The sequence below is a fragment of the Mytilus galloprovincialis genome, chromosome 7 (genome assembly GCF_965363235.1).
Source record: "Mytilus galloprovincialis chromosome 7, xbMytGall1.hap1.1, whole genome shotgun sequence".
NCBI classification, from domain to species: Eukaryota; Metazoa; Mollusca; class Bivalvia; order Mytilida; family Mytilidae; genus Mytilus; species Mytilus galloprovincialis.
In genome coordinates this window covers 6,643,493-6,666,265 of record NC_134844.1, presented here as the reverse complement: position 1 = coordinate 6,666,265, position 22,773 = coordinate 6,643,493, and the positions used below count along the sequence as shown (strand labels likewise).

Genomic DNA, 22,773 nt, shown 5'->3' with positions numbered 1-22,773 from the left:
CTCTAATCAAGGACGACGTGAGGTCAGTCTAGATATCATAATGCATGACTTGCAAATGCGTTAATTTCATGATAATTTATCAGGACAATCCGACATATTCATCTACAGAATATTTCCCGATGTTATACATTATTACACATTTCACATGTGAAGATGAGATTAAGTATACATTTGTGTTATTTGTATATGGAAAACCGTAAAACACAGAAATTCTAAAGTTTGTTTTGTTTTAAAGATTTTTCGAAATTTTGATAAATGCCCCCTTTGGATACCTTAAATGAAATTCAGTTCCGTTCCGTTCCGTTCCGTAAAGTACCAATAGCCTTAATTTCTGTGTCATTTGGTCTCTTGTGGAGATTCTGAGAGTTGTCTCATTGGCAACCATACATCATCTTCCTTTTTACGGGTATTCATTCTAAAAACAGATGTCAGCTTTCTAATAAAAATTCCAGAATATGGTCCATTGAAAAATGCTGTAATAATTCACAAGTCTGTAAAGATTTTGTACAATATTTAATACATTAAGTTATAAATATATTATTTACATTGTAAGAGATAAACATAATTAAAAGCAACAACAAGAAGATATGGATGTGAATAATCACAAGATTTAGAATTATCTTATTTTCTAAAATGTTATTATTATCTATTTATATCATGCTACTCCAGGGATATGAGTTTTTATAGTCAAGTAAAAAGAGATGAAGGAAGGCATGAGTCTAGGTCATGGCAATAAACAGATTATCAATGGCATTTCAAACCCAAGGATGTTGCTTGTCTGATCCCATCTCAGGGCTGTCGCCCTTCAAAGAGATAGTAGCTTAGAAACACCTTCTTGTATGGTCAACCATCGATAATCTATAATTCTCTGAATAAAGCAAGACTATGTGACTCCATTTTTCTTTTAATAGGATTTGACAACACTTGGTTTTACATTTACATCCTGTTCTTACAAAATTTCATTATCCTAGGAGTTTTCTATATCCTTGTACACCTTCAAACGTTTTGAGGTGATGGACATAATAATTAACAAAACAAAGAGTATGGAGTGTTGTCAGATTTTATAAAGGGTGGGAAAAGAATCTGTCTATATTAAATCAATCAGGTCAAAGATGCTTTACTACATGCATGTATTATTTTCCAGATTATCTTTTTATCAATTGAAAAAAAAAGTCTAATAATGGTGACTATAAAAACAGCATAATAAGATCATAAATATTTCAGAAAATATAAAAATCTTTGGAGAGAAATGAATTTTACATCATTACATTGAATACTGCATGGCATATACTCCCATTAGGGGCTCTTGTCACAAAAAAATCTTGCCACAAAAAGTGATCCTAAGTTCTACTCAAATGTTCATAAACTTATGATTACTTTTGTTCACATATGAGTTTTTGTGAAATGAGTTGCAGAACAATAAAGCTAGTTCCATCATGAGAAGGCCACAACAATTATATCTCAAAGCTAGATAACGAAATCTCTGTCTGTAAACAGCTAGACAATGTACATGTCAACCTTATACATTTGTGTACAGCTGAACAATTTCTTGTATACAGTTAAAATATTTGTTTTCAATTTTTTTTCAATTTTTTTTTTAACATTTTAAACATTCAATTGATGAAACTTTATCTTTGTAGAACTATTACATTTACCTAATAACAAATAACTTCCAGTGTTTTTTCACGGCTAAAACATTTCTATAATTACAATTTCTTAAAAAGCCATTGCAAATCATCATATTCTAAAATATGCCAAGGTTAGACAAGAGAGAAATTTTTTCAGTCATGGAAAAACAAGACATCTGTGGATACTTCAGATTGTAACTATTATAAATAATTTGTTGATAGATTGATTGGTGTTTAACACCACATTCAGCACTATTGTGCTATTTCATGGCAGTCAGTGTTTATTGGAGGGGGAAGCTACTGGGCCTTGAGAACCACAGATCTTCAGTAGGAAAACTGACATTCCTAGTCAATTAAGATTGAAGTCTAACACACCTGCCAAAAGCACAACTCACAACCTCTAGTGACACATTAGTTCGATTACTTAGACCACCCGGTCACAATGTATATTTTAGTATGTAACATCAACAATATAAATAGCTATAACAGGCAAAGGGACAGGTTTTTGTACACATACAGCGGGTTTAACCCCATCAAATGTTGGGCTTGTACAAATTCAGGTTATGCAGACCCCATGCTATCGGTACATCTTTTTTGGAAGAGTTGACTGCTGATGTGGTCTGTTGTACTAAACAATACTTCAAGCAATTCCTGATATTCATTTTGATGTGTTATGTTAATAGAATTTTTTAATTTTCAAAAATAAGAATGTGAACCATTTTCAAAAATCTTTCAAGTGTGTAAAAAAAACTTTTAAGGACAAAATCTCTGTGAAGTATACCTATATATAATCATCTCCAAAAAATGTTTTAAGAAGTAGTTTTATGAATCATGAATTCAATTCTGAAGTCAATATTTGAAGCAATCAGGTAAATTTTGCAGATAGATTATGAGTTTTTGCTTTAGCTGCATAGAATTAAAAGCATTAGTACAGATTTATATATATAAACAACAAGAAACACCTTTGATATTGATTCATGACACATCGCTCATACAACAACCTTAAATCCTGTAGAATTACCAGTCTAAATGTGCTGCAATCTATGCATTTAAAGTTAATTTTTACAATGCTTTAAAATCATATAATGGAAACAACAGTAATAATTCCATTCTGTACACCTCTGGTTTTAACATAGACAGGGTTACTATTGTGGATGACATTTATTATTGTCTAAGTTCTCTACTGATGTCAGATTTCACTGGTCTCTTTAGTCCAATATGTGCTAGCTCATCAGTCCTCGCTTGTCTCCTCAGTTTGGTCCTCTATGTTCATATTCTCTGTTAGTTCTAATATGTGTTCAACAGGCTGAGGGCAACCATCTGGACCAACCACACTCGGCTGAATAATTCCACCTCTAAAATAGAAAGGTACAATTGGTAAATTTTTAGGAATCATAATTGACCTACCACACTGAACTGGATAATTCCATATCTGAAATACAAAAACACAATCTTGCTAGGTAAATAATCTGGATTCATTATGGACCTACTCAACTGGACTGGATAAAATTATCTCTGAAAAGAAGATACAGTCTAACAGGGATCATACTGGACTTTGAACTTAGATTCCGGCAACAAGGAGGTACAATAATGTATCAAATACCTTTGTAGTTTGTCCATGGCATTGACTAGTTTCATTGCTTCATATTCTTTCTGTTCATCAGACATCCCCTCAAATGGATTGGATTTCTCTGTTTCATATCTCCCGGTTACAGGATTGACACTGAAATAGGATGAAACATGTTATTAGTATATCTGTATGTGTAAAGCAAAATTATATCCGGGTGAAATATGATCCTGTGGAAAATATGTTACAGTAGTTGTTGTTATTTTTTTATCCGGAGGAAAATATTTCATTATGATATATTTTCCATTGCCGTGAAATTCTATCTGGGAAGTTAAAATATTGTTTAGTTAATAAAAAAAACTTAATCTTTACAAATACTATGGAATATAATAATTGTGTATTTGAATATAAGCTAAATTAGTAAATAAAAAAAAACCAAATAAATGTATTATGATGGGAAATAATTTCACAAGAGTATAATTGAAAATAATATCCTGAAATATTAAAGTAAATATCATTCTTTCAAAAGACAAATATCAGCAAATATCATGAAAGAAAAATAGAAGTAATTCGGACTTGGTGTGTCAGTGTTAGATCACCCTCTGGCCTGCGGCCATCAGGGTGATCTTACACTGACACACCGCGTCCTTGTGGGATAACTATTAAAGATCTCAATTGTGAAATAATATCATGATTAATTTTATATATAAAATAAGGTAAGTGAAATACAGGTAAAAGTGAGTTGTTTTCAGATCTCTGCACAAATAAAAATAGTAAAGGTAGAAATATAGTTGCATTACTAAAGTAAGCCATGATAAAAGGGGGTGGTGTCCAACCATAGGTCCCCATTCAATTGCACTGATCATCCAACCCCCAGAACCCTCCCCTGGATCTCATGATAGCTGAGCGATGTGTCATCTGCAAAAAGTCTGCATAGAGAAAAAAGTGTTTCCATAATATCATTTATGCAAATTATACAAGAGGCTCTCAAGAGCCTGAATTGCTCACCTGTATTTCAGAGGAGAAGATTTTTAAATGTTAGCAAACTTGATGAACAAATTGTGTTAAAATTGTCTTTAAAGGGCAATAACTCCTTAAGGGGTCTTGACAATTATGGTCTTATCAACTTTTTTGTAGATCTTACTTTGCTGAACATTATTGCTGTTTACAGTTTATATCTATCTATAATAATATTCAAGACAATAACAAATAAAAACTGCAAAATTTCCTTAAAACTACCAATTTAGTGGCAGCAACCCAACAATAGGTTGTTCGATTTGTCTGAAAATTTCAGGGCTGATAGATCTTGACCAATTGAACAATTTTACTCCTTGTCAGATTTGCTCTAAAAGCTTTAGTTTTTGAGATATAAGCCAAAAACTGCATTTGACCCCTATGTTCTATTTTTAGCCATGGTGGCCATGTTTGTCGATGGATCAAAACTTTGGATACAATTTATAAACTAGATACCTAAGGAACATTTAGTTAAAGTTTGAAGGTATTTGGTCCAGTAGTTTCAGAGGGGAAGATTTTTTTCCCTTTTTTACCCTTAATTCTCTTTTGTTTTTTCCACTTATAGCTTGGTTTTTTCTTGTCCTATTAGGGTGAGGGTGAGTACATAAATACAAAGTTATTAGGTTTTTTTAGATAATTGTAAAATAAGATCCACATAAAAGGAGAAAGGGATATCATAAAACTTCCCTTGCGCAACAGTTATCAAGACAAAATAGCAAAGAATAAATGATGTACAAGTTAGCAACCAAAGGTCACTCACTGTAATGCCTTCAAGGGATAAATATTTATTTCAGGTTAAACATAAGCACCTTTCTTTGAGAGTTGAATATTCTTCTGTTTCTGAGTCATCAGAGTTACTGGAGTAATTTCCATCAGATTTACCACCCAGTAATAAACCTCTGTTAGCTAACAGGCCTGCACAATTACCATACCCAGTATACTTTACCATACGCTGAACTACAATGAAAAATACAAAAATCTTCAAATCTGTCAAGACGTGACAAATACATTAATGGACCAATCCAATTCAATTATTTGTAGATATGCAACTCATTTAATAATTATTTCATCATCATATTACATTTGATGCTTATATTTGAATTTAATCATAACATACATTTCATCTTCCCCGATATCTTTCCTGAACCACTGATTTCGTTTTTTAAATAAACAGTTCATGTACTTGTTGTTAGTCAATTGTTGATATTCAATCATGACGTCAAATTTCTTGTCTCTTACTTTGTCATTGTTATAACATAGCAGAAGAAAGATAACCATCACTGATTCATAAAAAAAGACTTATCAAGATCTTGTGGGGAAAATCATTTAAGAAACCGGAGCCTTTTATGTCCGACTATACAGTATGGGTTTTTCTCATTGTTAAAGGTCTTACAGTGCCCATAATTGCTTACATCCACTTCATCTGAACTTTGCTGGATAGCTGTCTCAAACATCTTCCAACTAAATGTTGTGACAACTCTCATGGAACACCTTTTTAGCTCACCTGGCCCTATGGGCTAAGTGAGCTTTTCTCATCACTTGGTGTCCGTCGTCGTCTTGTCAACTTTTACAAAAATCTTCTCCTCTGAAACTACTGGTTTAAATTTCACCAAACTTGGAGACAATCATCATTGGGGTATCTTGTTTAAATAAACTGTTAACACAGAGATATGTCTCGCCTTTTTGTAATTTTGATAATGCAAATGTTGAAATAAAAATAGCAATACTTTAACATGAAAAAGTTATGCAAATATTCAAACTCAATGAACCATGACTAAAGGTACATGGTTAAACAATCTCCATGGAAATAAAATGTGCCAATGCTAATACAACTGCATACCAAATACCATTGACTTATCATAAGTTGTGGGGTCCCTTTAAACAAACCTAATCACAAATATTAACTTGTAAATTATGTAAAGTTTCAAAGTCAATGAACCATGATTAGGGGGTGGGTCTATATAATCTCCATGGAAACGAGACTTGCAAATTAACATTAGCAGTTCATCTTAGACTGATCTAATCACAAACTTATACATGCAAACTAAGCAAAAGTTTCAAAGTCAATAGACCATGACTGAGGGGGCAGGGCAAAATAATCTCCATTGAAATGAGATGTGCTAATGCTAATACTACTGCATACCAAATATCATTGACCTATCACTAAAGGTTCACAAAAACTAGACCTAATCACAAACTAATACATTGTTGACGTGCCGCCGCAGCCGCTAGAAACAGCATATCTATGTCTTGCTTTTTGAATCCGTCAAGGCGAGACAAAAATGTGTCCGATGACCCAGACCGCCAACCAAGATGGCTGCCATGGCTAAAAATAGAACATTGGGGGTAAAATGTAGATTTTGGCTTATATCTCTGAAACCAAAGCATTTAGATCAATCTGACATGGGGTGAAATTGTTCATCAGATTAAGTTCTATCAGCCCTGAAATTTTCAATCAAATCAGACAACCCGTTGTTTGGTTTGCTATCCGTGAATTGGTAATTTTAAGGAATTTTTTCAGTTTTTGGTTATTATTTTGAATATTATTATAGACAGAGATAAACTGTAAAAAGCAATAATGTTCGGCAAAGTAAGATCTACAAATAATCAATATGACCAAAATTGTCAATTGACCCCTTAAGGAGTTATTTCCCTTTATAGTCAATTTTTAACAATTTTTTGTTAATTTTTGTAATCTTTTTCAAAAATCTTCTCTGAAACTACTGAAATAAATTTATCCAAATTTAGGGACAATCACCATAAGGGAATGTAGTTTAAAAATGTCTCCAATGACCCCACCTACCAACTAACATGGCTGACAGGGCTAATAATAGAACATAGGAGTAAAATGCAAGTTTTGTCTATCATATTTTGAACCTTTACTAAAAGACAAAATCTGAAAGGAGCAAAAAATTTCAGAAATAATGAGCTCTACCAATTGTCTATATACGTCAAAACTGTTTGACAAATTCTTACAGGAGTTATTGCCCATAAATGACAAATGTTACCATTTTTTTTCATTTTTGTCTATTATCATGAAAACTATGTTTTCCCTCTTTTGTGTTTTGAGTAAAAACTTAAGAAGATAGAGAGAAACTAAACAGACTAAAAGATCAGTAATAATAATGTTGGAGAGTGTCCTTTGTTTCATATGCACATAGACCAAGGTGAACGACACAGGCTCTTTAGAGCCTCTATAGTTTACAATGATATAATTCTTGTTAATCTTACCACTTTCTTTACACATAACAAACAGAAAATCTGCTACCAAATCTTTCACTTCTGTTATTGGTGAAGTTAATAATTTACACAACCTGGAAAAAAAAGGATTTTACAATTACACTCTGCAAACTTCTTATTGGTGTTGTATTATTTTACAATTACTGTCTATAAACCTCATCTAGTGTCAAAGGTTTAAGATTACTGTCTATATACCTCATCAGTGTCAAAGGTTTTTAAGATTACTGTCTATAAACCTCATCTAGTGTCAAAGGTTTTTAAGATTACTGTCTATAAACCTCATCTAGTGTCAAAGGTTTTTAAGATTACTGTCTATATATCTCATCTAGTGTCAAAGGTTTTTAAGATTACTGTCTATAAACCTCATCTAGTGTCAAAGGTTTTTAAGATTACTGTCTATAAACCTCATCTAGTGTCAAAGGTTTTTAAGATTACTGTCTATAAACCTCATCTAGTGTCAAAGGTTTTTAAGATTACTGTCTATAAACCTCATCTAGTGTCAAAGGTTTTTAAGATTACTGTCTATAAACCTCATCTTGGTGTTAATGGCTTTTAATTGTTATTATCTTATGTACTGTTCATAAAAGCAGATATGTAATACCAAATTTGGAGGGGGAAAGAATAATATTCAACTGCGTGTTTTTGTTGACCCTTCGATCTTCGACTTAGTCACAGAAAGCTCGACAAAGGGATAGTGATCTGGTGGCGGTGGCAGCGTCAACAAACTTCTTAAAGGCTAAATATTCAGAAGGTAGAAGACCTTTATCCTTCATACTTTGTATATAGATGCCTTAAGTTATGAAGTTCCTGTCTGTCATATGTCCATTTTTAGTATTCTTAATTTCTCTCTTATTATGAGTAATAGGATAACTATATTTGGTATATGCATACCTTGCAAGGTCCTTGTGCCCGTCAGACAGTTTTCATCTGACCTCGACTTCATTTCATGGATGAGTGAACCAAGTTAAGTTTTCCTGGTCAAGTCCATAATTCAGATACTATAAGCAATAGGTCTACTATATTTGGTGTATGGAAAGAGTCTAAGGTGTATAAGTCTAAACGGCAAGGTATCATCTGACCTTGACCTCAATTTCATGGTTTTTTGGTCAATATCAATTTTTTATGGCTAAGGTTGTTTCTTTAATACTATATGCAATAGGTCCACTATATTTATTGCATAGATTGACTGTAAGGTGTACATGTCTGTCTTACATGGTTCATCTGACCTTGACCTCATTTTCATAGTTCATTGGTCAATGTTAAATTTTCCTGGTTAAGTTTGTTACTTAGAAACTATAAGCAACCGGTCAACTATATTTTGTGTATGGAATGATAGGAAGGTGTACATGTATTTCCGGTTTGGTTGACCTTGACCTAATTTTGTTGGATCATGTTATATTTATGTGATACTTGTAGTAAAGCTTTATATTTAGGACAATCAACATCTAATCAATGATCAGTAAAGCATGCGAGACATTTAAGTGTGTGTATTCTTGTTTATTTAAAATATAAGTCCTTATAACAAACCTGTTTCTAAAAGACTCTCCTTCTTCTGGTAACTTCTTTACTTCGTCCTTCAAGGGAGGTAACACCTGGAATAATTAAAACATTTTCATGCTGAAGTCATGGGATTAGAGAGGTACTACATGAAACAAAGCAATGTGACTGATACTAAAACTATTATTATCTTGAATATCTGAAAATTTGTCAAATACTTGCCTATATATATGACTGTCTAAGTTGCAAAACTTATGTTTACTGTCAATGTTTGGTTGTAGGATAAACCAACAGTTATTTTGTTTTTTTCAGATTTTTCCAGCAATTGTTGCTTCTAAAAGTTTCTTGTGATTATTACTAAATTGAATTACAGCTCTACTCTATTGACCTTGATTTATTTCAATGGTGAATTTTGAATCCATTTCTAGAAATGTTTGTTGTACATGTAACTTTGATGCATACTCTTTTCTATATATATACATTATTTTCATATATATTTCCAAAAATTTTTTGGTTGTAACCATTCCAGTATGTAAAATATTTTCCGGAACATTTCTTTTATCACAACTACAAAAAAAAAACATTTGATGAAACAGACCAAAAGCACTTGTCCTGTCAATAACATTTGGTCAGCCATTGCAGAATTAAGGTCATTCATAATTTCTGAACTTAAATTGGTGTTGATTTCTCGTTATCTAAAAACTGAATAGTACACTAAAATTAGACTAATTAGAAAAATGATATAAGCATTAAGTGCAAAAATTAATGTTGTACATTTATTTCAGCTATATACAATTTTGAAATGTAAACTAGTACATTTAAACAGTGCATACATTCCCTAGACTTACATAATTTAAAAAAGTGAGCTAACATGTGCGTATATATATATATATGACACAAGAACACTTTAGCATTAGAGTTGTCTGACCAGTTTTACAGTTATCATTTCAAATAAACAATACCTAACCTAGCTCTACAGAATTTACCGATTGATCTGTTAGCACGACACATTTCACATAGACAATACATACCCTCACTCTACAGAATTTTCTGATTGACCTGTTTGCACGACACATTTCACATAAGCAATGAAGTATTGGCGTTAGACTCTCCTTGAGTGATTTATAAGGCTGAAAAAAAGAAGAATTTATTTAATTGGTATTAACTGTCTATACAAGTAGAAAATGTAATCAACAGGGTCACTGTAGATCAGCTTATTATAGACAGAAGACATTATAGTTCATGAATCAGGCCTTTAGTTTTCTTGTTTAAAGTGTTTTACATTTGTCATTTCAGGGCCTTTTATAGCTTGCTATGTTGTATTGGTTTTCCTCATTCTTGAAGGCTGTATGTTGATGCGTAGTTGCTAATTTTTACGTCATTTGGTCTCTGGTGGAGAGGTGTCTCATGGGTAATCATACCAGATCTTATTTTTATATAGAGATATCATAATTTGAGATGAACCAGAATTTCTTGGTATATATAAAATCTGTCAATCTCAATTATATGAATGCATATTTTCAGGATTGTTCTTGCATTGACAATTCTGTAAATGGATTTTCTTAGGCAGATACTTATGAATCCTCTATATTCAAATGCAAAATAAGTTGATTTTTTCACAAGTGAAAGATGTTATTTCAAAATGTTGAACCTATACTTACCCTATCAAGTCTACTGAATAGAAAATTTAATAAAAGTATTATTGCTTCCATATTTCTGCCATCGTATTCTACTTCCTTGTTCTCCATGCCCTCTATATCTATCTCATTCAGGGGAATTAATAACTCCTCGTAACAGTCTCTAGGTATATTGGTTAACAGGTTAACTGTGTGGCTGGAAACAAGCAAATATACAATATAAAGCTAATTCTTGTGAGTTTTTATCAATAGGAATAATGTTACTGTGTTAGCATGGCAGTAAAAAGAACTTGCATTCTGATATCTGATACATTCAGAGTTTAGTATGACGTCCATTATCACTGAACTAGTAACATATTTGTTTACGGGCCAGCTGAAGGACTCCTCCGTGGGTGGGGAGTTTCCCACTGCATTGAAGACCCATTGGTGGCCTTCTGCTGTTGTCTGGTCTATGGTCGGGTTGTTGTCTCTTTGACACATTCCCCATTTCCATTCTCAATTTTATGCATGCAGCTTTTCCTGAACTTGCATTAATTAATCTCAAATTTTGGTTACTGTAAATTCAGAAATTTTTGCATGCATTTATTATTGTGATTTTGTCATTTTAGACTTAAATGCATTTTAATTTTTACGATTTTGAGAAAAACTTGTTTAATTCATATGAAAAATTTCAAAAGGCAAGTTTAAATTAATTCCTCTTGTCTATCTTTAGATAAAGTGACATGATATAACCTATAAGATTGACTCACCTGGTTAACTCCTCTTGTCTATCTTTAGATAGAGTTTTGACCATTAACAAATCTCTCAACACACTGACCAGTCTCATAAAATGTGCTTCTTCTTCCTAGATACAAGTTAATTAATATTCTAAAAACTATTGTTAAGAAGACACTGTCATTTGTTAAAGTGGTTCATAAGTGTTTCTTGTTTCTCGTTTTTTATATAGATTAGATTGTTGTTTTTTTCCGTATGAAACGGTTTTACACTAGTCATTTTTTGGTGCCCTTAATAGCTTGCTGTTCAGTGTGAGCCAAGGTTCCATGTTGAAGACCATAATTTGATCTATAATAGTTTTTCTTTTACAAATCATAACTTCTATGGAGAGTTGTCTCATTGGCACTCATACCACATTTTCTTATATCTATATACATGTATTTATCGTAACAACAATGTTGGAAATATTTGAACTCACTAAAATTGTTTCTATTGGTCAACTCTGACTAGTGACTTATCTTTGGTCTGAGTACCATAACATCCTTATTTTACAATCAAAAGGAAATTAAATTGTTCATTAAAGTACTTGTTTCATTGATGAGTTTTCCTTCTTGGATAAGTGGGATGTCAAATTCATGATTTGCAATGAATTATTTTACAATACACAGCATTCTTGGACAGGTCACAAAGATAAGCTGTATTTTTCGTGAATTTAAAAAAAAAAAGATTTGAAAGGTACTAAAACTTTACTATTGGATTGACAATGTTTGGTTTGCTTCTAGGTACTAGATTAAAATCTTTGTATTATAGTGGCACACACATTAATGAACAAAAAAGTAACAGGGATTGAAGTTAACATTTTGGCATAATAGCCCACAGTTTAAATTTTTATTTAATATATAAAGTTCTCTACAAGAGAGGCAGAATTTAAGTATCCCATACCAAAGTTAAGGTACCATTGGTGAGTGAACCCGTGCTAATTTCAAACCTTGAGTACTGATTGATCATAATACCTCATCCAATGTGTTTTTATCCACTGTCACCGTTAAATTAAACAATATTTTTAGTATTTCACAGATCAGGTCAACCTCTTGGTCTACCAAGCCTGTATTTCTACTCTCAGCATCTCTTAATGTCAGATCTACTACTTCCATCAGATAGGTAAAGCCATGTAACTCATAACGAATCTTTGGTCTACAAACATAAAAAATAAACAATAAATACAATTTTCTGCACATAGGAAGATTACATTTTGTTATACAATCAAGAAATAAAAAAAATATTTTTTTGGTCTTCTGTAGTTTTGGTACTTCTGATTCCTATTTTTTTGGTCTTCTGTTGTTTTGGTACTTCTGTTTCCGTTAATGTATCAAATGGTGAAAATCCATTAAAAAACAGTAGAATAAAAATCTTTTCCAATACTTTGTACATCCAAAAAATATAGACAATGTGCTCCTTTATGGAGACAGATATGTACAATATCTTAAACCAAAGTTCTAGATAATAACTTAATAATTATACAATGTTTCAAAAATGATTGACAATGTGTGTCTTTATTGAGAAAACTTAATAGTATATGTTCCAAAAAATAATGACAATGTGTGTCTTTATTGAGAAAACTTAATAGTATATGTTCCAAAAAATAATGACAATGTGTGTCTTTTTGGGGAATATGCAAATAGGTATAAATATATTCACACCCCCTCCCCCCCCCCTCCCAGTATGTAAAAGATTTACTTACCTGGTATCAGAACATAATGCTGTCAGTAAAAATAACATCCTCATATCAAAAAACTTTATTTCAAACTTTAATGCTGGATCTTTGTACGTTTTTAACCTCTGTATTGTTCCTTCCACACAACCATTTTTACTGAAAGTACAAGTGAATCAATTTTATATTTTTATATTACAGCTGTTCATGTAACTTAATCATAACAAATCACTTGGTAGGTCATTTGAAATTAGATAATTTCTACTTCCAGGCATTTTTCCCCCACAATTTAGGTCATTTTATGACTTGAAAATTGGGATCACACTAGGTTCTTGGTAGCAACTTACTAATATTGACGATTTTATCACTTTTACTTCTTGAAATGTCTTGCCGTTTCTCTAAAAACGCTACACTGCATTTGATTTTGCAAACAGAAGTTAAGTTAATGATAATTTATGAGTGATTCAAGATTCACTTACAAGATAAGTTCTGTTTAACAAATGGCTAGATGTCAATTTTTTTCTATTAGTTTTACCTGTAAAAGTATTTTTATATATCTGATAATAGCTTCACTCTATTGTATAAAATGACTGCAATTATTTCTGTAAACAAAAGTTTTGGACGCACATCCTAAAGCACCATTACTATCAATGACCTTTCAGTTTAGGTCATGTCTGGCAAATGATCGTTTCGAAAGATTTTTGTGGGCAAATAAGAAAAAGTTAAGGGGTCATCCATAATTGTCAACCATTTTCCAAAGTGTACAAAACGTACACTTGGGGGGAGGGGGTTAAAAAATCAACATTTTTACCGTACGCTTTTTTTTTTTTATTTCTGGAATTTATATCGTTTCCGTAGGGAAAGTCGATTTATAAAATCGAGAATTGGCTTGGGTGTGTTTCTCTTCTTATTTCTTCTCTATTATTTTCACTTGATGATATTGATTTCGATATCATAATTCTACTCAATTAAAAGATCAAATCATATAAAAACTAAATCTTTCAAAAATGTGAACTAGTAAAATTGTTTAAACAAAAAGTTTGCAAGCATTTCTCAGTACCCCCGATTGTCAATTTCACCTGCTTTATTATTGATCGATATCGTTTACTCTGTTTAATAAACAACATTGATTGAAACACTAAATTCTTTGAATGTTTTGATTTTGACAAGATGCCATTTCGTGAAAAGATTTTAAACTGGTCCTTCGATTAATTTCCTTGTAATGCATTCCAAAATAGTAAACCAGTAAACCGGAAATAAACTTATTTTTCTTAGTATAAGCCTCCTTTAATTAGGAGCACCTCCATATGAAGTTTAACCTTAACTTAAAAAATATCCAATATATGTACACGTTACAGTATATATACATAAACGATAATAGTGCCATGAATGGCATATTTACAGGGACCTTTTAAATAGAAATACAGGCGGGAAATTTAAAAACCCAAAATGTTTTAAAACATTACACTTTGATTGATTGCTGTCTTGAGCTCTGATTCCATCAACAACTGTCAGTCCATACTTTACCAAATTGATGCAATATAACCATGCATTTCCCTTTCTTTGATTTCTTAGCATAATTTATGTGCCCTTTTGTTAATCTTTTGCATGCTCTAGGTGCCCTTTTTTATTGGAGTTACCATTCCCACTGTGTGATAGGGGAAACACTAATCTTTGTACTCTTTATTCTGACAAAACACAAGCATCACAGATAGATGTCATCAAATAAAACAGTCAGATATGTTTTAGGTTTTTTTTCAATGCAAAGTTCTATATTAAACTAAAATATAATAGACAGGATCTTCTTTTTATTAAGAATGACTGACTCTTCTCTTGAAATCTGAAAATGGTTGATGTACACTTTTTGAGGGAGGGTGGGGGGTCTGAAAAAGTGTACGTTTTGTACACTTTGGAAAATGGTTGACAATTATGGATGACCCCTAACACTGATGTATAAAATGATGTTATACGTTTTTTACTTTAATACATGTGATATTTGTCAAATAAATATTTAATTCAATCTAACTTTTAATTCAATCTAACTTTTAATTAAATTTAACGTTTAATATAATCTAACTTTTGATCTTTAAAAATTTTCACACAAGCATAACCATGATAACCATATTTTATTTTATTCTAAGCAACCTTATGTCTTTAACCTAAAAACACTGCAAACTGGAACTTTCAATCTGCATCATAGTCAAGTTATTTTATTTAACCCCATGCATACGTAGTTGTTAATTTATGTGTCATTTGGTCTCTTGTGGAGAGTTGTCTCATTGTCAATCATACCACATCTTCTTTTTTATACATACCTACAAATTCTCTGGGCTTGTGTACTGTTGAATATTAAATTGCACAAACATTTCTGGGCCTCAACTACCACTGCAAAGATAGATGATAAAGTTTCAGATTTTATTTGTGAGAATTCAATTATAAAAATTTTAAGAAAGATGAATCATGTTTAAAGCTAAAGTAATGAAATTTAATTTCTTAAGTTTTGATTTGTTTTTATATTTTGTAATAAAGCTATAAGATAATGAGTTCATATTCTGACAATAAGTTATCATGGCAAATACAGAAAAGAAACCTTTGATAACCTGAAAATACATTAATATATATTTTTTAAATCCAGTCATTATTTTTTACAATTTTGACTTGTTTGTAGAGGTTTCATGTGCTGTCAACCAACCAAAAACAGTCATGACAGCATTATTCTTTACAGAAAACCAACCTTAACAGTCAGTGCAGTGGGATTTTTCAACATTTTTTACAACACAAAATACTAGTGAAATTCATTTTTCTCCAAATTTAAATATTTTCTTACCATCCTGGTTTCCGCCATCTTGGATGGTAACACATTCTGGATTGGTTTGTTCAGCATAATGTTTTAGTCCCGCCATTTTCATGATAAGACCTAGTGAGTATTCTGTAGTCATAGTAACCAGTTTATCTTTTTCTCGACTAAACAATCTTAACATCTGTAACGCTAGAATATGACATTGTGTTGATGACTGGTCATTTTCAAGTCTCTTCTGTAAACTAGCAATAAACTCCTACAATTAAATTCAAAAATTACTTTAAATTTTTCGTAAATACTTATAAGTTATAATTAAAATTTAGTCTTAGATGCATGATTTTTCATTAGTTGTTAGTGGCTTTGAACTAGCAGTCAGTTACTGCGAGTACTTTCAGATCTGTTCTGTTTTTTTGTTGTTGGGATATACACAAGTACCTGGCCACGGCCATTCTGTGTAGTATTTGTATTTGTATCCATCTGATGAGTTCAGCCTTTTTCAACTGATTTTTATAGTTCGTTCTTATGTTGTACTGTTACACCACTGTCCCAGGTTAGAGGAGGGTTGGGATCCCGCTAACATGTTTAACCTCACCACATTCTGTATGTATGTGCCTGTCCCAAGACAGGAGCCTGTAATTCAGTGGTTGTGGTTTGTTGATGTGTTGCATATATATTTGTTCTTCTTTCATTTTTTGTACATAAATAAGGCAGTAAGTTTTCTCGTTTGAATTGTTTTACATTTGTCATTTCGGGGCCTTTTATAGCTGACTATGTGGTATGGGCCTAGCTCATTGTTGAAGGCCATATGGTGACCTATACATGCTATAGTTGTTAATTTCTGTGTCATTTGGTCTCTTGTGGAGAGTTGTCTCATTGGCAATCATACCACATCTTCTTTTTTTATATGTAAACATGGTAAATAAAGTACTTACCATTATCTTGATGATATTTTTTAATTAAATAATCAAGAATTTTCTCAATACACTGCTGAAATTTACCCTAAGGAACTTACTTTAAATAAATCAAATTTATATGGTAATAACTGTCCTTTCCTGGATTTAGATATTTCGGTTTTAAACGGGAAACTCCACACTAAAATTTACGACAAAAGGGACGATTTTTCGTTCCCTATTGTTAATTTTCCATTTTTAGATGGTGATGTTCCTTTAGCACCATTTTATGGTGTTTATATTTCACAGCTCGTTAGCTACGCCCGTACCTGTTGTGAAGTTTTTGATTTTAACGAATGCAATCTATATATTACTAGTAAATTATTAAACCAGGGATATCGTTACCATAAATTACTTAAAACCTTTACTAAATTTTTCCATAGATAGAAAGATTTGGTTTAGAAGTTTGGTTGTACCTGTAGAAAACTTATTTCAAACGGGATAACACATCATCATTTTTACGGAAATGTTGTTAACCCTGCCCGGAAATTTAGACATGATCCTTGTAAACTTATCGCTCCTATAAATAAACTTATTCTAAAAGGTTACCAATTCAACACTGTAATAAGATCATTGAATATTGTTTTTATTGGTATAAATATTGATTTTATTATCAGTAAATTAAAAGCAAACTAAATATTACTAGTATGTTATATACATATATACACATTCATGTGATCTACAATCTGTCGATACCTGTAACTGGCATTGCACAAGGTCATGTTTTTCTCTGACTGTTTATGACGTCTTTACACTAAATCCATTGAATGTTGGATGTGTACGGATTGATATTTTAGTCTTAGATGCATGATATTTTTATTAGTTGTTAGTGGCTTTGAACTAGCTGTCAGATAACTGCGAGTACTCTCAGATCTGTTCCTAGTGTCTTTTTGTTGTCGGGATGTACAAGTACCCGTCCACGTCCACTTGTATTTTTGTCCATCTGATGAGTTAAGCCTTTTTCAACTGATTTTTATACTGTGTTCTTATGTTGTACTGTTATACCACTGTCCCAGGTTAGGGGGAGGGTTGGGATCCCGCTAACATGTTTAACCCCACCACATTATTGATGTATGTGCCTGTCCCAAGTCAGGAGCCTGTAATTCAGTGGTTGTCGTTTGTTTTTGGGTTACAATATTTGTTTTTCGTTCATTTTTTTATTTAAATAAGGCCATTTGTTTTCTCGTTTGAATTGTTTTACATTGTCATATTGGGGCCTTTTAAAGCTGACTATGCGGTATGGGCCTTGCTCATTGTTGAAGGCCGTACGTTGACCTATAGTTGTTAATGTCTGTCATTTTTGTCTCTTGTGGACAATTGCAATCATACCACATCTTCTTTTTTATATTGTTTTATCAAATATTGCATCCTTTTACAAATATATATGTATCTACAATCATTGACAATCATAACTCATCATTGTGTCATAATGTTAAGTTGACTTAATCAATTGATTTTCATTAACATATATAGCACATGTCAATTTGACTTATGCCAAATCAAAATAGTTTTGTTTTATCTTATCTCATATCAGAAAAGGGATATGTTGCACCAGCAATTATCATACCAATACAAATCCTAGCTGGCACTTTACAAACCCTAAAGCAATGTCAAGTTATTTAACTAAACCCCAAAGCAAAGTCATGTTTATAAAAATGGTGGGGGCCTGGAGGGGTCTAATTTAAAATCCATAAAATTTTCTAATCATTTGTCAAAATTCAGTTTATATCATGCTTTTTTTTTATTTAATAGTATGTATATATGGGTCACTGGGCTGTACAGGTTATGCAAAATTGTACAAAATTCTCAAATTTTATATACAATGTAGTTTATGCATAAAAAAACCCAATTTTATGTAATAAAACGAACACCATCATTTACCATAGAATATGTAGATAAAAAATGAGAAGATAGCTCTAATTATATGCTTTCTAACTAGTAACAGAAAAATGGGGTCACAAGACTTGTTTTCTTGTTTCATAGTGAAAAAGGGTAAATTCACAATACATTCTATCATGTTCTAAAATAAAAGCTACTTGATCTGAGTTATCTCCCTTTATGAGGCACAGTTGAAACTAGACAAAGTGATGCCCCCCCCCCCCCCCCCCCCCATTCCACTCAGAAGTAACTGTATTATAACAAAGCCAGTGTGAGACTTCCTTTGAGATATTATTGTGTCTTGGAGACACAAATGATGCCCTGCAGATGCAAAGTGTTATCTAAAAATGCACAAAATTGAACATGAGAACACATAGGTTTATGGTTCACTGAGAAGACTTTTCTTGTGAAAAATTCCTAGCATTCAAACTGTAGGAAAATTTACCCGGAAACACTTTGCACCTCTTATGCAAGTAAATACTAAAAAAAATGACAAAGTTCAACTATATCCAAAAAGAGCAAATATCAATAAAAATCAAAACCCTGATCACATCCACACCTTCAAAATGTGTACAAACAGTCAGCCTAACATTCAAACTGTAGGAGGAGTTATCTGGAAATGCATTGCACCTCTTATGCAAGTAAATAGACGTATTGTAATCTGCTTTTTCAAAATCAAAGATGGAGGAAGACATCCTGGCTTACTTTTAAAGGCTATAAAACAAACCACAATGTCATGTTTACAAAATTTCAGGTTTTTTTCGCTATCAGCTTGTCATATTTAGAAAGTTTAATATTACATGTACCTACCTGTTTGGCTTCTAATTTTAGATCTGGAAAACTGAAAGTCTGTGCATGCTGAAAATATCAAAGATATGATTCACAATTATAAAGTAATGTCAAAGTTCATAACTTATTACTAAGTTTTAGAAGACTAACTGTTATTTATGCATTTGTAAAGTCTATGTCATTTTGATAACCATCAGCCACACATTCAACCATTTTTTTCAAAACTTAGATGCATGTACATGTACCATGTTTACAGGTCAGATAAATATCTCAACAAAATGGTGGTCCAAGCATGTGGTGATTCCTTTTGAAACAAAAACTATCAAATTTTAGTAGAAAATTAGTCAAAATCAAGAGTGCACAATTATGACATCATCAAAATCAAGAGTGCACAATTATGACATCATAATGACATTATAATACTTCTAATGAGTCAGAGTTTGTTGGTTTGTTTTTTTTCAGATGATTTTACATCCAATGTATTCTTTCATTACATGTATAAAATAAAACAATACAGACAACAACACCCATCAATTACCTCATGGTAAGAGTTTATTCTGGTCGACAGGGTGGTGTCTTCAGCACAATATTACACATGAAATTGAACAGTGAAGTACAATTTTGGCAATTGTTAATTTTGGTAGATTCGTTCATAAAAATTTACTTTGCTAATAAAGTGTCCGTGGATCAAGCTTTTCTTTATAAATATGTTTTGTGGTTTATGTGGTACTTCACTGTTTGATTTCATGTGCAATATTGTCCTAAAGACGCCACCCTTGTTGGCGAAACATGTCATCCAGAATCAACTCTTACCATGCGGTAATTGATGGGTGTTGTTGTCTTTATTGTTTTATTTTACTTATATAGCATGTATAGTGAAAGACAACTGTGAATACCTTTCGGTATCCACCCACTATTACCCAACCACACAATAACCACTTCAGGTGTTGGTTTACCTTGTTCAATTTCATTATAAAAGTTAAATTTCATGGAAACTAAAAATTTTGCAATTTTTCCACTTATAAAGGGGTATAACTCTCAAACCGTTTAAGTGACGCCACCAAAATTCAATCTTGATCTGTGTTTTGTGGTAATAAGCATTGTGTATAATTTAGAGAACAGAAACTAAAAATTTGGCAATTTTTCTATTTATAAAGGGCATAACTCTAGAACTGTTTAAGTGAAGCCGCCAAAATTCAATCTTGATCTGTGTTTTGTGGTAATAAGCATTGTGTATAAGTTTCATAACATTTGGTTGAGGAAAACTTAAGTAAGAGAACAGAAACAAAAAATTTTGCAATTTTTCTACTTATAAAGGAGAATAACTCTACAGTGGTTAGAGTGACGCTACAAAAATTCACTAGATCTGTATTTAGTGGTAATAAGCATTGTGTATAAGTTTCATAACATTTGGTTGAGGCAATAAACATTGTGTATGAGTTTAAAAAGCTTACGAAGAATCCTGCGCATTTTCTAGCCAAACAAAATATTTAATGAAGATCTTCTAAGACAGTGTCATCAAGATAGCATGGGTACAATATCAATGAGAAGGCATTGGAAAAAAATTGGGCATGTGATTAGAAGAGATAGAAGTTCCATCACTAGAACAGCATTACATTGGACTCCAGAAGGAAGGCGTAAGCGAGGAAGACAAAAAAAACACATGGAGACGTACTTTAGCAGGAGAACTGAAGACCATGAATAAAACATGGGGAACAGTAGAAAAGATGGCCAAAGACACACAGAAATTGAAAACCTTTGATGCTGCCCTACATGCCGATAGCATACCGTGCAGTAAGTAAGTATGAGTTTAATTACATTTGGTTGAGGCAAACTCAGTTAGTGAACGAAAAAAAATTTTATGACGTACATACGTTCAAACGTATGAATGTACGTACGTACAGACGGACAAGGGTAAAACTTAATGCCCCTCTGCTACAGCAGTGGCATAAAAATCAAGTTTCTTTTTTAATCGGATCCACCAAAGATAATCACTGAGATCAAAGAAATCAATCATAGTCATGATTTTTAGATACAGAGCACTAACATGGAACTTATGAAATGATTTATAGTCTTCTAGTTAGACTTTATACATATACACAATGTATGTCATGTATGTAGTAATGACTTTTGTGTAAAAAGTGTAGTTCCGTCCATTGACCAAACATCATCAACATGCTTACATCATGTACATATAAATGTATAAGATTATTTTAGAAAAAAGGTGAATTTTGTATGTTATCTGACCAATATACGAAATACTGTTCCAAATAATAATAATAACTTATATATGTTTTGAATAGACTTATTTCCATCTTTGCAAATTTATATAATCCATACCTTTGTTGTTAGTTCAAGTAGCACACTGCATGCTTCTTTGTCAGACCCACTGTTTAAAATACGCAAGCACCTGTCGTCAATATTCATTTTGATAACAGAATGTTGCTAAATAATATGTTTGTTTATGATATTCAGTGACATCTTCAGCTTCATCATTTTATGCGATTTCAAATAGTATTAAGCAGTCATAAATAAGTGCGTGCACATACAGCTTTTATCCTTACCGGAACCAACGTGTAATGCTCGATAACGAAACGTATCCTTTATCAACTTTGTTTAATCTAAATATACGTCGCTTAACACGTGTATATATTTCTTAATAATAGTCAACGATGTGTAATTACGAAATATTAAATTTTTCATGAAAACATTAAAGAGGTACAACAGTGAATTAAAACTTTGCGTTTGAAGTCATATAATAAAGGAGACTCAATTGATGAGTAATAGATCGGTAAAAGGATCTTATGAGCCCAACGGATGAAAAGTACATTTTAACGATCCACTGGTTCTTTCATTTAACCTTCTGATTAAGAGTCTTTTCACAATTCCTCTAATAAAAGACCACTTTCGAGTTCATCCGTCACCGGAAAAAAACTCGTCAATTATGCGCGCCTTTAATTATGACGTCATTTACCAGATAGAGGGAATCGCCTGTATCAGTGGCGGATCCAGAAAGTTTCATAAGTGGGGCCCACTGACTGACCTAAGAGGGGCCCGCTCCAGTCACGCTTCAGTGATTCCCTATATAAGCAACTTTTTTCCCAAAAAGGGGGGGGGGGGCTGGCCCCCTTCCCCCCTAAATCCGCCTCTATGTATCACTGCACTATTAACGTTCATCAAGCGTCTTAGTGATCGTCATTGTGCAGGAAATAATATTTGTTTTGTAAGTACTGAATTATAATTCCAAAAAGAGGGACGAAAGATACCAAAGGGACAGTCAAACTCATAAATCTAAAACAAACTGACAACGCCATGGCTAAAATGAAAAAGACAAACAAACAACAGCAC

General features: G+C 32.3%; 1 protein-coding gene across 1 annotated transcript; it reads right to left on the bottom strand.

The window, feature by feature from the left end:
* Nucleotides 1–498: 498 nt before the first annotated feature.
* LOC143082216 (chaperone Ric-8A-like) lies at nt 499–21,948 on the bottom strand. The gene is made up of 14 exons (XM_076257802.1): nt 21,766–21,948; nt 19,447–19,494; nt 15,836–16,064; nt 15,324–15,393; nt 13,039–13,167; nt 12,311–12,491; nt 11,333–11,427; nt 10,608–10,779; nt 9,978–10,076; nt 8,977–9,041; nt 7,441–7,523; nt 5,019–5,166; nt 3,232–3,351; nt 499–2,983 (listed from the first exon to the last, which is right to left on the bottom strand). Exons 1-14 carry the CDS (start codon nt 21,850–21,852, stop codon nt 2,860–2,862), a joined length of 1,650 nt encoding a protein of 549 aa, XP_076113917.1. The 5' UTR covers nt 21,853–21,948; the 3' UTR covers nt 499–2,859.
* Between the last annotated feature and the right edge of the window lie 825 nt (nt 21,949–22,773).

Bases quoted from the DNA above. Each gene is read 5' to 3' on its own strand.
- LOC143082216 (XM_076257802.1), bottom strand. From the start codon at position 21,852: ATGAATATTGACGACAGGTGCTTGCGTATTTTAAACAGTGGGTCTGAC. The intron at 19,495-21,765 runs GTATGGATTATA...TGATATTTTCAG, and splicing joins TACTTGAACTAACAACAAAG to CATGCACAGACTTTCAGTTT. The intron at 10,780-11,332 runs GTGAGTCAATCT...GCTTGTTTCCAG, and splicing joins AGACAAGAGGAGTTAACCAG to CCACACAGTTAACCTGTTAA.